This window comes from Bombus vosnesenskii, unplaced genomic scaffold (assembly GCF_011952255.1).
Source record: "Bombus vosnesenskii isolate JDL3184/JDL3185 unplaced genomic scaffold, Bvos_JDL3184-5_v1.1 scf7180000016274, whole genome shotgun sequence".
Taxonomy (NCBI): Eukaryota; Metazoa; Arthropoda; class Insecta; order Hymenoptera; family Apidae; genus Bombus; species Bombus vosnesenskii.
Window position 1 is genome coordinate 3,174,606 of NW_022884343.1, and position 13,040 is coordinate 3,187,645.

The following is a 13,040-nucleotide window of genomic DNA, read 5'->3' on the forward strand; positions in this document are numbered from 1 at the left end:
TATAAAACATAGTAATTTGCAATATTTTGTAATTTAATAGAAAAATTAATATTTGGTACGAAATTTTTAATTTTTAGGAGAATCAAACTTAGGTGTATTTAAACATTCAATATTCAATTTTAATATTTGAGAAATTATACAAAGCAAACATCAATATCAAATATTTGAGTAATTTGTAATCGCAACGAAAAATTTACATTAAATTCGATTTATACGCAACATACAAAAATTACAGAACTGTTTGTTTTCTATATTTTAAAACAAACGGTTTTATCAAAACAAAATACGCTTTAAATAAACTTCCAAAGACAGTTTCTACTTATCTGTGTAAATGTCGCACTTGTATAAATATACATAATAAACCTGAAAACATTTAATTATACAATAATCAGTAAAAGCGAATTATTAATAACAATTACTTGTATCACTATTTTTTATACAATATTTGTGAATACTAGCAAACACAACACATAATAATGAATAATTATACATAATATTATAGATAAATAATCCTACATACCTCATTAAGATATAATAGCAAAAATGTATCTAACGTACATTTCAATTAACGCAGCATTCTTATTTTTGATAGAATATTGTCTGATTCCTCACACAAGCATCATGTTCTGAAATGAAAGAATGAACAAAATTAATCAAAATTAAAATGAAGTCGCAAACTAGGAATTTCTTACTAAAAAATTAATTTCAATTACCATGATTCGGTCGATAATGAAGTCCCTCTCGATTCACTCCACCCCGCCTCGAGCTCTTCATACTGCTCGCCTTTTGTAAATTAGTAACAATCGTGTCACAATCTGATTTTCCTATTTCCACCACGTTCTGTTTTGGAAGGTGAACTTCACATACGTTTGAGGACTCTTTGACGTATTGTACTTCAGGTCGGCACATGACTACCTTTCTGGGATGCGAGCATTCCTCAAAAGTAACATTCGAGTGAGGCAAATTTTGTTGTTTCACATATACGACTTTGTTTTGCTCGCACGTTGGCACGAAAATAATTTTCTGCGTTGATTCTTGAGGATATGATACCACGCGATAATTAACGCCCGAGTTAATTAATTCTATATTATCGACGGAAGTAACGTGCTTATTCCTTTGCATATAAATAGGAATTTTTTCAGTCTTGGAATCGTTTTCAAATGCCAAATACTTAATCGGCTGTTTCTCCAATATCACTGCATTTTTGATACACTGATCGTTAACGACTTGTATCGGAGGCTCTTGTTCCTCCATGGGCAAGATCTTTAAATTCTGCACGCCTTTCAGGATACCAACATCAGCTATATCTTCTTGGCAGAATCGTCCATTCTGCACCGTTCTAGATTTCTCAATTTCAGGCACATTATCATAAGGATACTCTTGCATGTTGTTCACATCATTGCATTGATCTACCACCACATAGCAAACATGTTGATCGTTATGGTATTTTTTACCGTTTTCAGATTTAGAAGGTTGAATAACCTTTCTTACTAATCCATTTTCACAAACCATTGGTTTTTGATGTACCTGTACGTGCTGCACTTCTGGTGCGCTTGCTTCTTTAAATTCTTGACTATTATAATTGGAACTATCAGAATTTTCCGAGCATCGATACGCTTTATAATAATTTCCTGGCGCTTCCTGGTAGTGTTTATATACAGTACAATTATTTTTCGATCTTTCATGCTGCAAAGGAACATTTTTTCGTATGATACAGACGTTCGACTTATCAGTCTTTCCATCTGCAATTATATTGTTTATGTATAGACAGTGTCCTATATTCCGCGAGTCTTTCTTCGTGAACATTACTGTTTTTTGTATTGGCGGATTTGTTCTGTTCACTAAAATGTCATTCGCATGGAGATTCTGCTGAGTTTGGTTGTGTTTAAAAATACTTGGTGAATCCATTACGCATGTTTGAACGTTCAGATCTTTCATTTTTGTACTATCGAATAAGGTATTTGCAGTCTTCGATTTTTGCGGCCTCTTTGAATCTTCATTCGATTCCGTTACCACGGATTGCGAAGTGAAGAGAACGTTCTGCTTCGGTGCAACGTCGAACAACATTTTCCGAGACTCTTTATTAATATGCATCGGTTCCTGGAATAGATTTAGCCGATTGTTATTATTCGCCACAACATTGTTACACCTTCGTAATATAGCAGGAATATGCTTCAAATTCTTCATTTTAACTTGCTGCATTATTTTAAAATTTTGTCCTTCCGCGTGTTTTTTTAATCCATTGTTTAAAAAATGCACTGTTTGTCTACGTTGAGTTTTGTGTTTTATTAAACGTTTCTTATCAATAGAACTATTCTGAGATTCTGCTTCTGTTTGTGCAAATAAGAGAGGTTTATTCTTATCCTTTATCCTCTCACAATCAAATTCATTTATTTCAAAATATTTCATAATACTGTTCTTGTGTGTGGAACTTGCAGAATAATTTATTTCTAGAGAAGTACGATTGCTTACATCTGTCGATTCACCCTTGTTAGATATGTTATTCATTTCGTGTGACATTTCCGGTTCAAGACTGTTCTTTATTCCTGCATCCAGGGTGTTTGACGAAGACGAATGAAATAATAAATTGGACGTATTAATTTCGTTTTTTCTTAAATTCATTTTTGGTATTAAAAATAGGTTTTGTCTTTCTTGTAAACTGTCGTTATCCTTGTTACTTTTAATATCAATACGCCAGTCTGGATTATCAATAGTTTCAGATACTAAGTTCGCGTCTTGAGGATACCCAGAAGGACAATATGCAGTGTCTGGAGGAAAAGAATCATCCATCGAAGTACTCGGTGTATCGCATTCGTTCAAAATATTACCACGTTTAATCATGTCCCGTAAACATTTATTTTGAAATGATTTTGCGTAAATAGTTCTTAATTTTTGTTTCACCTTCGTTAGCGGATCTGTCGAAGAAAAAATATGAGAAAGAGAATATTGTAATAATTAAAAAATGTAGAATAAGATACCTGGTCCGAAACAGTCTGGAAAATTTTCTTCCTCGAAATTTTCTGAACAAACAACCCTGCATAATTCTTCGTATTTACTTAATGCAAAGTTTCGTAAATTTTCAGGATCAATCGTTTTCTTTTTTTCTGCTGGTTTTTGAGGGAACTCTATGTGTCCTTCATTTTTAATTCTCCTTCTTCTATAAAAAGTATGTAATTATAATAATGATTTAATTCATTTTTCTTTTACAAAAAAGAAAAAAATAAAAAGATCTGATTCTTAATTACTCTCTAAACTTACATCTTTGGTTGTTGTATATATCTTGTGTGAAAATATTCAACGAAAATTACCTGAGACTTACCCATCCACTTTACCCAAAATAGGACTGCTTTGGACACCAGGAGGAGTTGGTTGGAGAATATCTTTGATAGTAGAATCGAGTAGTAATTCTTTCTGAACCTCTATGTTGCCATTTTCAACTACAACGTCTCTGTGAATTAAAAAATACATTCATTAGAGCGAGAGTAACTTTTTATAGTGTTTTCACTTACTCCGATTTCGAGTCATAACCATCCATTAATTGAAGCACGTCTCCCTGTAGACGCGCGTTGTTTAGATCGTTCAAAGCTGCTTTCGTTTGAACTATAAATAATTATAGTATTTAATCAATTATTTTTTTTTTTTTGATAAAACGATATATATTTATAAATTATGAGACGTACATCTTCGTATTTCTTTTCCTGCAGCACCATTTCTGTATATTCCAGCCAACTAGAATAGAAAAATCATAATTTTTATTATTGCTGTAAATAGCGTTAATTTTTTAAAATAGTGTGTTATTTATATTTACAGGTCCCGGAAGAATCCTGTTCGACAGCCTTTTTGAATTTGGCGCCTTGTTCGATTTTCCATCGATCTTCGTTTCTTTATCCTGGAAGAGATTGTCCGCAAGTAATAAATATAAAAAGTGGAGGAATGAAGGTAAATTAAGTTTTCAAATATATATATTCCTTTAGTATGTCGAAACGCTGCAAAAGTTCAACGAAATTACTCAGCCAAAATTTGAATGTCATCCGGTTCTGCTGAAAAATTGCGCGTATATTATTACGATTTCAGAAATTATTTCCGAACATTAATGATAAAAAAGTTTGTTATTTAAACTAAATATACAATAATTAATTTATCAAATAATTTATATAATAGTTCTGATATGCTTCAAGTATTACAAAATTAGTAGTTATTAAAATTGATATCGTAGCAAGATGAATAACCGTGTTAAATTATACAAGATTATACATTCATATTTCTTCGTAATATGCATAATGAAGAAAAAAATAAAAAGAATGGCGCGTTTTCTTATTTTCATACTGTTCGATTTATCGATATATCTCATGAGATGCATAGCCTTAACTTAAAACTTATTCTTTATTCGATTCTATAACAAAGTATTAATGTATATATTTATTTTCATGTATGTATGTATATAACATAGTCTACGAAACATTCTTTTCAAATCCCCAAATATTATTCAATATCTGTTAATAAAATAAGAGGAAAACATTGAAGTAACTCATAAAATTTTCAATGACACATGTCAATCACCTGACATAACCAAAATTGTCGTAGAACTAGAAATATACTTTTATCAGATATAATATTACATATATTTCTATATTTGATTTATAGATGAAAATAAATAAAATATTTAAGACAAAATATACAATTTATACTATTAAAATGTGATAATAATATGCACAGATGTGTATATTGATACCTTCTTCGATTTGAATACTCTCTGATGCAGATCTGTCAAGTCCCTTTTACGTCTCTTCTTTTTCTTACGAATTTTCTGTTCTTCTCGAACACTTTTTCTTCGTCCATCGACAGATATGTCACTGGCCGCGATGTTATGCCTTGCTTTCCCCATTTTACGATAGGAGACAAGACGAATTGCGCCTTTCGAATGAGATTGACGAGCGTTTCAATGTTTGTTTACATTTCGTTACCTCGCTTCTTATGATGCTCCAAGTATCACGTGGAATGACAATATCGACATACTTTGTCTCATTCTCAGACGATAACACCATCAGGCGATTAACCGAGCGATGTGTAATATTATCGACTCAGAAATCAGTTTTAAATAATCTTTTTTTGCAGTACGTTAAACGTATTTTCTAATCGGAAATAAGCTTAAAATGTATATCGAAATAAATTTAGATTTGCTAAAGATAAGAAATCGTTTAACTTACGTAAATTTGCATCTGACTTAACTTAATGATGTTTTGATAATAAAAGTATTGGAAAGTACAAATCCTCTTTAAAAAAAAAAAGAGATGACAAATACTGATTTTTAAAATGATTTTTAATGATTTTTAAAATTTAATGGATGTGTAATATAATGTAATAGCTTCCAAATTTCAGAGAAACGTAATGTAATGTATGAGTCAGATTAGTTTTGGTTCCATAAAGATAGGTTTAATAAAAAGTGTCTCATAAACAAATGAACAACGACATGACGCAAAAGGTCTAAAGGAAACGTCGATAGGACATTTAGTCTTTTGTTGACATGCGTATCGCGAGGTGTTGATTCGCGTGTAATATTCACTATTATCAGTGGATAGTTGTTTTATAATATTATTTTCAATGATTATTCTGTAAAAGAATATTTTATCGTCTGTTTTTAAATCACTGGAAATATTTTAAAATATTTTAAGTGTTCTATATACATAAATACAGGCAAGTAAGCATATCCTTTTTAATGTGAAGGGTAAGGGGAAAAGCAAGAATGCCATTACGTCACAAGATTAGCATTAAAAAGTTTTATTGCGAAAATAATTAAGCTTCAATATTTTAGCCTATTAGAAAAGGAACAACATTCAATGAATCCATTTGTATCGTTCATAAAATGAAGTTTATAACTTAGCCGTCATAAAAAAGAACGATTAATAAAATATTCATAATTTTTATCTGTATTTTGTTCCAGTACAAAATAAACATTCCCTATTTGTAACCAATATACCAAATCTTTAATACTATATATCTTATAGAGATATTTTGAACATTACAATCGTTGATAGGTTTGCAATCCTAGTTTTTATAAACAAACTATGTTATAAAATGGGAAATCAGGAAGAACAGACGTTTCTCGTTCTTTTTCCTTACCCTTCACACGATACATTCAAAGACAGCTAAAGTCAAGTGTCTGTACATAGATCAATTTTTTTCAAAATTACAAATTTTAATTATTATATTAAAAAGTTGTTTTAACGTAAACGTTAATAAATAGACAGAAATTGATTTTCTGGGGGTGAAATATTTTAGTAAGAATTATTTTTATGTATATTAAAACACTCAATTGATCCATTTGTGTCGACTCCATATTAGTTTTGTCCGAATTCAATTTGGAAATGTACGCGTCGTGGAATCTTGTGATATTTTCGGTATAATTAGTGGCTTTACGAGTGTTAATAATATTAATGGTCGTTGTGTTACGAATATTTATGTGCTTTGAGTTAGTGATGATAATAATCAGACGTGTTGACAGCTTACTACAACATTTCCTACCATTGGAAAGTTGAAGGGTAAGTGTATTCTTATTTGGAACATGTTATATACCTCTGATATTATAGTTGTGTAGTATTATACCTTTTTTTTCTACTCTATACTATGTAATATTCGTAATATACAGAAATTTCAATATATTTCTCATACTCATTACAGTAAATACCTATACATTTATTATAATATAATATAATATATATATATATATTTGTATCATACTACGTAATTAAACATATAACATACTGCTATATAGATATAATACGAATATACTATATATATATACTACAGTAATAAGTATCAGAAACATTGTGACATTTTTATATGTCATATAGACATATAAAACATAGACCTATATATTATACATATAATACAAAAATATAAAATTTTTAATATAGTATTATGTGTCATATCATATCTCCAATTTAGGGTAAATTGTAATGATTAATAAGATTATATATTTTATAAACCAAGAAATAGGAACTAAAGTATAGTAAATTTTCCGTTTTGAGAGAACACTTGTCAACAATGTTTCCGTAGTGTAGTGGTTATCACGTGTGCTTCACACGCACAAGGTCCCCGGTTCGATCCCGGGCGGAAACAGTTTTTATAATTCTCTTTTTGTAACTTATAAATACTAGTCGTTTTTATTTCTATGATTAGATCAAGATAGTAAGATATTTTCCTAGATATTATACCGAAGATATAAATATTTTCGATACTTCATTTAAGGTAGCATTAATTAAATGTTATCTAATAGTTAGAATCATGTTAGCCATGTTTCTACAGAATCGCTTTACCGACAGAGGATATTATCCTACGTTACCCTCCACTGTAATTGCTAATTTATATCGGGATGAGATCTAGTTCGTATATTTTGAACTAATAGTGCACTCTAAGTTTTAAATGTTTTAATTAATTAGCTCTATTTTATATAATAACTGCACAAAAAATTAATTAATTTTATGGATGGTGCGATTTATCAAATTTATAGAAAATCTTTTCAATGGATCAATTTTAATGTTTTTCAGTTAATCGATCATTACATAATTTACTTACTTCATTAGCTTGATTCATATTTGACTATTCATTTTTATATTCTTTTTATAATGAACACATGTTTCATTTTTTGTAGAAAACTATACTTTCATTTTATTTTCCGTGATAAGTCTGTAATATAATTTTCATTTTTATATATTAGATTTCATTTATTACAAGCTTTTCAAAGAAACAGTGATAAAATTTCATTTATTCTATAGAAACGGAATATCTGTCGATAAACGCATATGTATGTACAGATAAATATCATAGCGTTAGCTTCGTTTTCCTACAGGTGGTGTACAGATGCACTCTTTGACATGAACAGTCTGTAGAATTTCATGCATTTAAATTCTATTTCCCATAAATATGTACGTGTAACGTCACATCGAAATATACAGATTAATTTATAGTCTACTATCACATAGCAAAGTACACATTTTAATACAATACTTATAGTAACAAATTTCAAACTTTACACACACAAAAGCATTCTATTTTTACTCTTTCATTCGTAATATGAAAGTATTCGTAGAATTTTTTACAATTTGGTATTAAGCTTTTCGAACGAAGTGTTGCCACTGTTTCTATTGGTCACTTCTATTTCATGTTCTGCAACTGTTTGTCATGATCCATCGTATATTTCAAGTCTCACTTTATCGTCTGGCTGCGTAATTACGGTGGAGGTTTATGAGGCCTAGTGTGAGCTAGTCTTGAATCGAAACTCGAATTACATCGCGAAATAACCAAGTTCGATGAGGCCGTAACACTTAACCTTCCCTATTCAAAATTTCTTTTCCGCGTGCTATATATTCGATTTTTCAAATACAGTATGTCTATTTTTACTTTTATTGCCTTGGATACTTTATAGCCCATTAAAGTTGTACTTAAAAATTGGGTATACGATAAATCACTTATAATTTTTCTGTTACAGTATCCTGTTTCTCGACACAGTCAGCGATTTAGGGAGGGGGAGACAAAATCACTGCTGCCTCGTCGTCTTCCGGTGAGTCATTTGTACTTTCATTACTTTTTAACGCCAGAATTTTATACCAAGTTAATCGAAATGATCGGATGACGTTTCGTAGAAATGAATAAATAATTGTAAATTGAAATTACAAATTTCAAGAAATCCCACCTTTTCAAAAATATTCTTGCAACATTTCAATTTCCATTGTTACGAAAGCCGTCGAATTCCATTATTTCGGACTTTTCGCAAATAGAATGCAATCTTCCTCCTTCATTAAGCCATACTCTCAAGAACAAGTTCGTTCAATTATGTCGACAAGAGAGCGAGTAGAAAGCCCAAAGAAAAAAAAAAAGAGAACAACGAGTCTCACTTGGACCCATTCCTATGAACAATCACGAAAGTATCGAACAATGCTTCATAAAAATCAGCACAAAGTGCTAAACTCTATATTTCCCAGGACTATATCCCACGTGTATCACGGTTGAAGAGCGCATTATACGAAACACAGCGATTGTTATCGCCAGGTTGACTAATTGCAAGGACGATTTTTAACGCGAAAACTTGGACGTGGTTGGGCATTGTCGCTCGTGACTACGAACTTATTAAAACCGACGTATATATCTAATTAAAGACAGAAAAAGAGAGACTCGTTGTCTATAGGTCGGTAAAGAGCCCTCTGGCTTGGTAAGTGGCGCTGAAGGATTTTCAGCCCCTGCTCAACACGGTTTCGTTTCAACGAACGAGAATGTCGCATAGTCATAAGATTATAGTACTACTTCGTGTTTGCGTTGTATCGACCAACTGTGATATATGTTACAGCGAAATTGAAATGTGCGAGATTGAAATAATTTTCAAATACTGAGATATTTTGAAGCTTCTATAGTCACGGAATTGAGAGTTAATAAAGACAGCTTAAAAATAGTAATACTACTAATACACTAATAAGACTAATTAATACAGAGAATTGAATACGAAATTCATGGATCTCTATGATCGACTGCGTATAATGCAGTAGTTGACTGCACTATCGACCGTGTGCGACCGTTGCATCGCGTCGCGGTGTCGTGACGTCACAGTCACTAATGCCCGAGTTACATAAACCCCCATTGCGTGTGTTCTGTGTATCTCTCTCTCTCTCTCTTCTCTCGCATTTGCTGCGTGCTTGTCTCGTTCCACCTCCGCCTACTATATCCTCCTCGCTCTTCGAGAACGCGTCTATGCACATCGAAAGTGTCTTTGGCACTTATTTCAGTATTCTCAGCCTAATTCGTGAGAACGGCGTTCGTTGTTTTAGCCTTTAACACGTCGACTGTCACGCAAATTTTATATGTCGTTAATTAAATAATAATGAATAATGATAAAGTAATATTTAATTTTTGAGAAATATCACTTCGTATTTTCGCGCCTTTTCTTTCACAGTGCATTATCATTCACGTTACCGAAATTTTGTTCATGAAGCTTAGCTTATTTTGATGATCCTAAAGAGTTTACGAATAGGTAAGATAGGTCACCGATGACCAGCAGCAGTTGCAGTCAACCCGTTAAAGATTGTCACGAGTGAAATTTCACTTGATAGAAATTTCATTTCGATATTCGATAGGTTAGTAATCGTGTCATTTTTCTTTGCGTATCGAAACGTTTTTAGATTCGTCTGCCAATTAATACAGTATCGTGGTACTTTCGTAGAACTCCTTTATGGGGTGAGTCTAGGGCTGGTTCGGCTATTTATATCCACCGACTGGTATGGTCACTTCCCTTCTTTCTTGGCAATAGAGGTTATTGCAAGTCCTCGAGAAACGACCTAAAGAATCGCAAGTTTTTTTATCTTGTATGAGGGAGATAGACTGGCAGATTTAGCGAGGCAAACAGGAAGAATCGACTGGATCGAATCGTGTGTAGCCAGCTACGCGCATATCCCAATTCCAGCCCACTAATTTCAAAACCACGAAATTCCTTCGAAATTCTTTCGTTGCAAATCAAAATTTTCGCCGCGATCCGACAAAAGCGCGAATACGGATTACCGACGATCAGCGATTACCGACGGTCAGTGATTACCTTTAACAACATAGAGTCGCGAACATGTCATTCGGATGAAAGTTTGCAGCCTCGAAGATCAACAAAAAATGGCACGTGTTTGTTTTTAGCCACTCGGTAACTCAAGGTTAAGGGACGAAGCCTTCCTACAAAGTTCGATCCCGTAACACCTCACAAACGATCGCCAATAGAATAAAGTCTCGTTAACGAAACTCGATACAGACGATATTTAGGAAAAATTCCGACTGATCGTAGCGCACCGTCATTTACAAGGGAACATTTCGCTGAAAACGATTAAAGAGTTAGTAAGCAGCGATCTCCGTGCAGCGCTCCGCAAACGTAGCGAACAGCGAGGAAGGAGGAAACGTTGTCCGCGATGAGAATGTATCAATCAGCACAATTTAACTCGACGTTAGCTGCGGAAGGGTGAAGGGGCGGTGAAGGGGGGCTAGTAGGAGAGAGACAGGAGCGTAATAGAAGCAGGATGGAGGCGAGTAGGAAATAAAGGCGAGGGACGACGATATAGAGGAGCAAGCGAGAGGTTAGAGGAACGAATGCAACGACAAAGAAGCCAGCAGACCAACAGAGACTAGTAGAAAGGTTAGAAAGGGAGAGAGTAGGAGATAGAGAAAGATGGTGGACGATGTGGAATCCGTGGGATCGGGGAAGGCCTGAAGGAACAAGCGCTGTTAAATTATAAATAATTTAATACGTGTTGTAAGGTTAGTTGATAAGTACCGTTGCAGTTCAAGTATCGAAACGTTTAAGGTATACAGTGGCCCAGGAAGTATTTCAACGCTTATCGCGGAATCTTTTGCTGAGATTTTGTCAAATTTGTTCGCACGGTCGCACTATAATTAGTTTAATAGGAATTATAACAGTATAATTTGAAACCAATTTCCAATGCAAATTGAAAGTGTATACGGAAATTACGAGATATTTATTGCATATATATACTTAGTGAGAAATTAGTATAGCGCATGAATAGTAAGTCTTAAAGGTACGATTAACGCTAGAGGTGGTCTGGCTGCATATCGTGGCTTGTTAACACTGAGAATAATCGACTTTGTTCAAATACTTCGCTGGTTTTCGCAAAGTATATGCTCCCAAAATATGTCTCGTAACTTGTATAAAGATCGTTAGATCCATCGCTAACCTTGCCAATACAATCACGATAACCTCTTCGCTAATGAGATCTCCAAATGCTTCGTCCAAATGTATACGTAAGAAATTTCCAAAGAAGTGTCGGAGGATTCTCGCCAGCCGCTGTACGCAATGAAACGAAGAAATTAACAGAATGCCGGCTTCCGAGAGATATTCGTATAATATCGGTTTCGAGTGGGAGAAGGAGGATGACGGCGATCAGGGAGGAGCAGGAGATGCAAATGCGAAATTCGCTGGATTAAACGAGGGATGGGGAGTAGGAGGGTTTAGAAGGGAGAGCAGAAAATAGAATGAATATAGGAAATAAACAGGGACGGGTAAGCGAAGGAGCGAGGAAGAGCGAGTTAGAAGAGTGGAGACGGAGAGAAACCGGAGGCCTTGAACTGCTGCGGCGGTCGGCATTGCAACTTTCCGCTCTATAGATCTCTCTGTTGCTCTCGAGTGTCTCTCTTCAGACCATTTCCCTCTCCACGAACACGTTGCTGGAGCACGAACCATCTTTCTTCGATCGACGCTTCCCCGTCTTCGTTCACGTTCTCTGCCTCTATTTACATCGTTCCTCTGAAAGTCCCCTGTGGCTCGATGGTAATAATTATATATTTCTTTCGTTCGCTGCGTGCACTCGCTCCACAGAGGCCGGAAGTCTTATTGATTCGCGTTTTGGCGCTCGATGAAACCTCGCTTTGGTTCGACTTTTCGAGTTTTGATGCGTCGACACACGCGTGGAAGATCGCACTACAGCGCTCCATTTAGGAAATTTCAATATGCAGTTTAATCGAGGAAATCTAGGGAATTCCAATATAGAGGTATGTTCGGGGAATGTTTTCTTAATCTGTCAAGGTTGGCACAAGTAGTAGGAAATATTTTCAGACGCTGATTAGATAATGGATAGTTACGAGAAAGTGCACTTTCGCACAGTTTTCGACATTTCGACTTAATTCGATGCGCAAACTTTGTACGTACGAATTTGCAGTCTCGCTATACATATACGGACGAGGTTAGTTTCGACGTAGAGTTTCATTTAAGAAATTTTAGAGGAAATCGGTACACGCGATGCCTTTTCGTAAACTCTTGGGAATTTTTCGTCTGATTTATAATTAGGCAAAAAGACAGTAAATTAAAAAATCGAGGTTCTTTGTAAGAAATACAACAATGTTTATAAAAGAACGTCATGTATATAACCTCTAAAAAAAAAGAAACGTAAGAAATCTTCTAGAAAAAAATATCGTATAAACAAATAGGAGAAGAAAAAACTTGGTGTATATAAATAGGGATAAAAATTCGTAAAAACGCAGAAACAAAACGGGTACGGAAGAAC

At 33.9% G+C, this 13,040-nt stretch overlaps 2 protein-coding genes and 1 non-coding gene across 4 annotated transcripts in view; 2 read left to right on the top strand and 1 right to left on the bottom strand.

Annotated features, from left to right (window-relative positions):
• Positions 1-153: 153 nt before the first annotated feature.
• LOC117242519 lies at positions 154-5,035 on the bottom strand. 2 transcript variants are annotated; one of them, XM_033509253.1, is made up of 9 exons: positions 4,733-5,035; positions 3,809-3,889; positions 3,681-3,729; positions 3,510-3,600; positions 3,320-3,448; positions 2,979-3,154; positions 714-2,915; positions 521-626; positions 154-363 (listed from the first exon to the last, which is right to left on the bottom strand). In XM_033509253.1, exons 1-8 carry the CDS (start codon positions 4,883-4,885, stop codon positions 580-582), a joined length of 2,928 nt encoding a protein of 975 aa, XP_033365144.1. In that variant the 5' UTR covers positions 4,886-5,035; the 3' UTR covers positions 154-363; positions 521-579. The 2 variants fall into 2 exon arrangements, with proteins under 2 accessions (XP_033365144.1, XP_033365143.1); XM_033509252.1 differs by having other exon boundaries at positions 157-363; positions 2,979-3,157; positions 4,733-5,031.
• Positions 5,036-6,398: 1,363 nt separating this feature from the next.
• Positions 6,399-13,040, top strand: part of LOC117242473 (ecdysone receptor) — a 191,183-nt gene continuing 184,541 nt past the window's right edge. The window contains exons 1-2 of the mRNA XM_033509172.1: positions 6,399-6,539; positions 8,489-8,560. The gene's annotated coding sequence lies outside the window, so the exon portion shown is untranslated. The remainder of the gene's footprint in view (positions 6,540-8,488; positions 8,561-13,040) is intronic.
• Positions 7,047-7,119, top strand: Trnav-cac. The gene has a single exon. It is a non-coding gene; the product is annotated as a tRNA-Val (tRNA).

Bases quoted from the DNA above. Each gene is read 5' to 3' on its own strand.
- LOC117242519 (XM_033509252.1), bottom strand. From the start codon at position 4,885: ATGGGGAAAGCAAGGCATAACATCGCGGCCAGTGACATATCTGTCGAT. The intron at 3,890-4,732 runs GTATCAATATAC...AATCTCTTCCAG, and splicing joins GAGTATTCAAATCGAAGAAG to GATAAAGAAACGAAGATCGA. The intron at 2,916-2,978 runs GTATCTTATTCT...TTTCTTCGACAG, and splicing joins TCCAGACTGTTTCGGACCAG to ATCCGCTAACGAAGGTGAAA.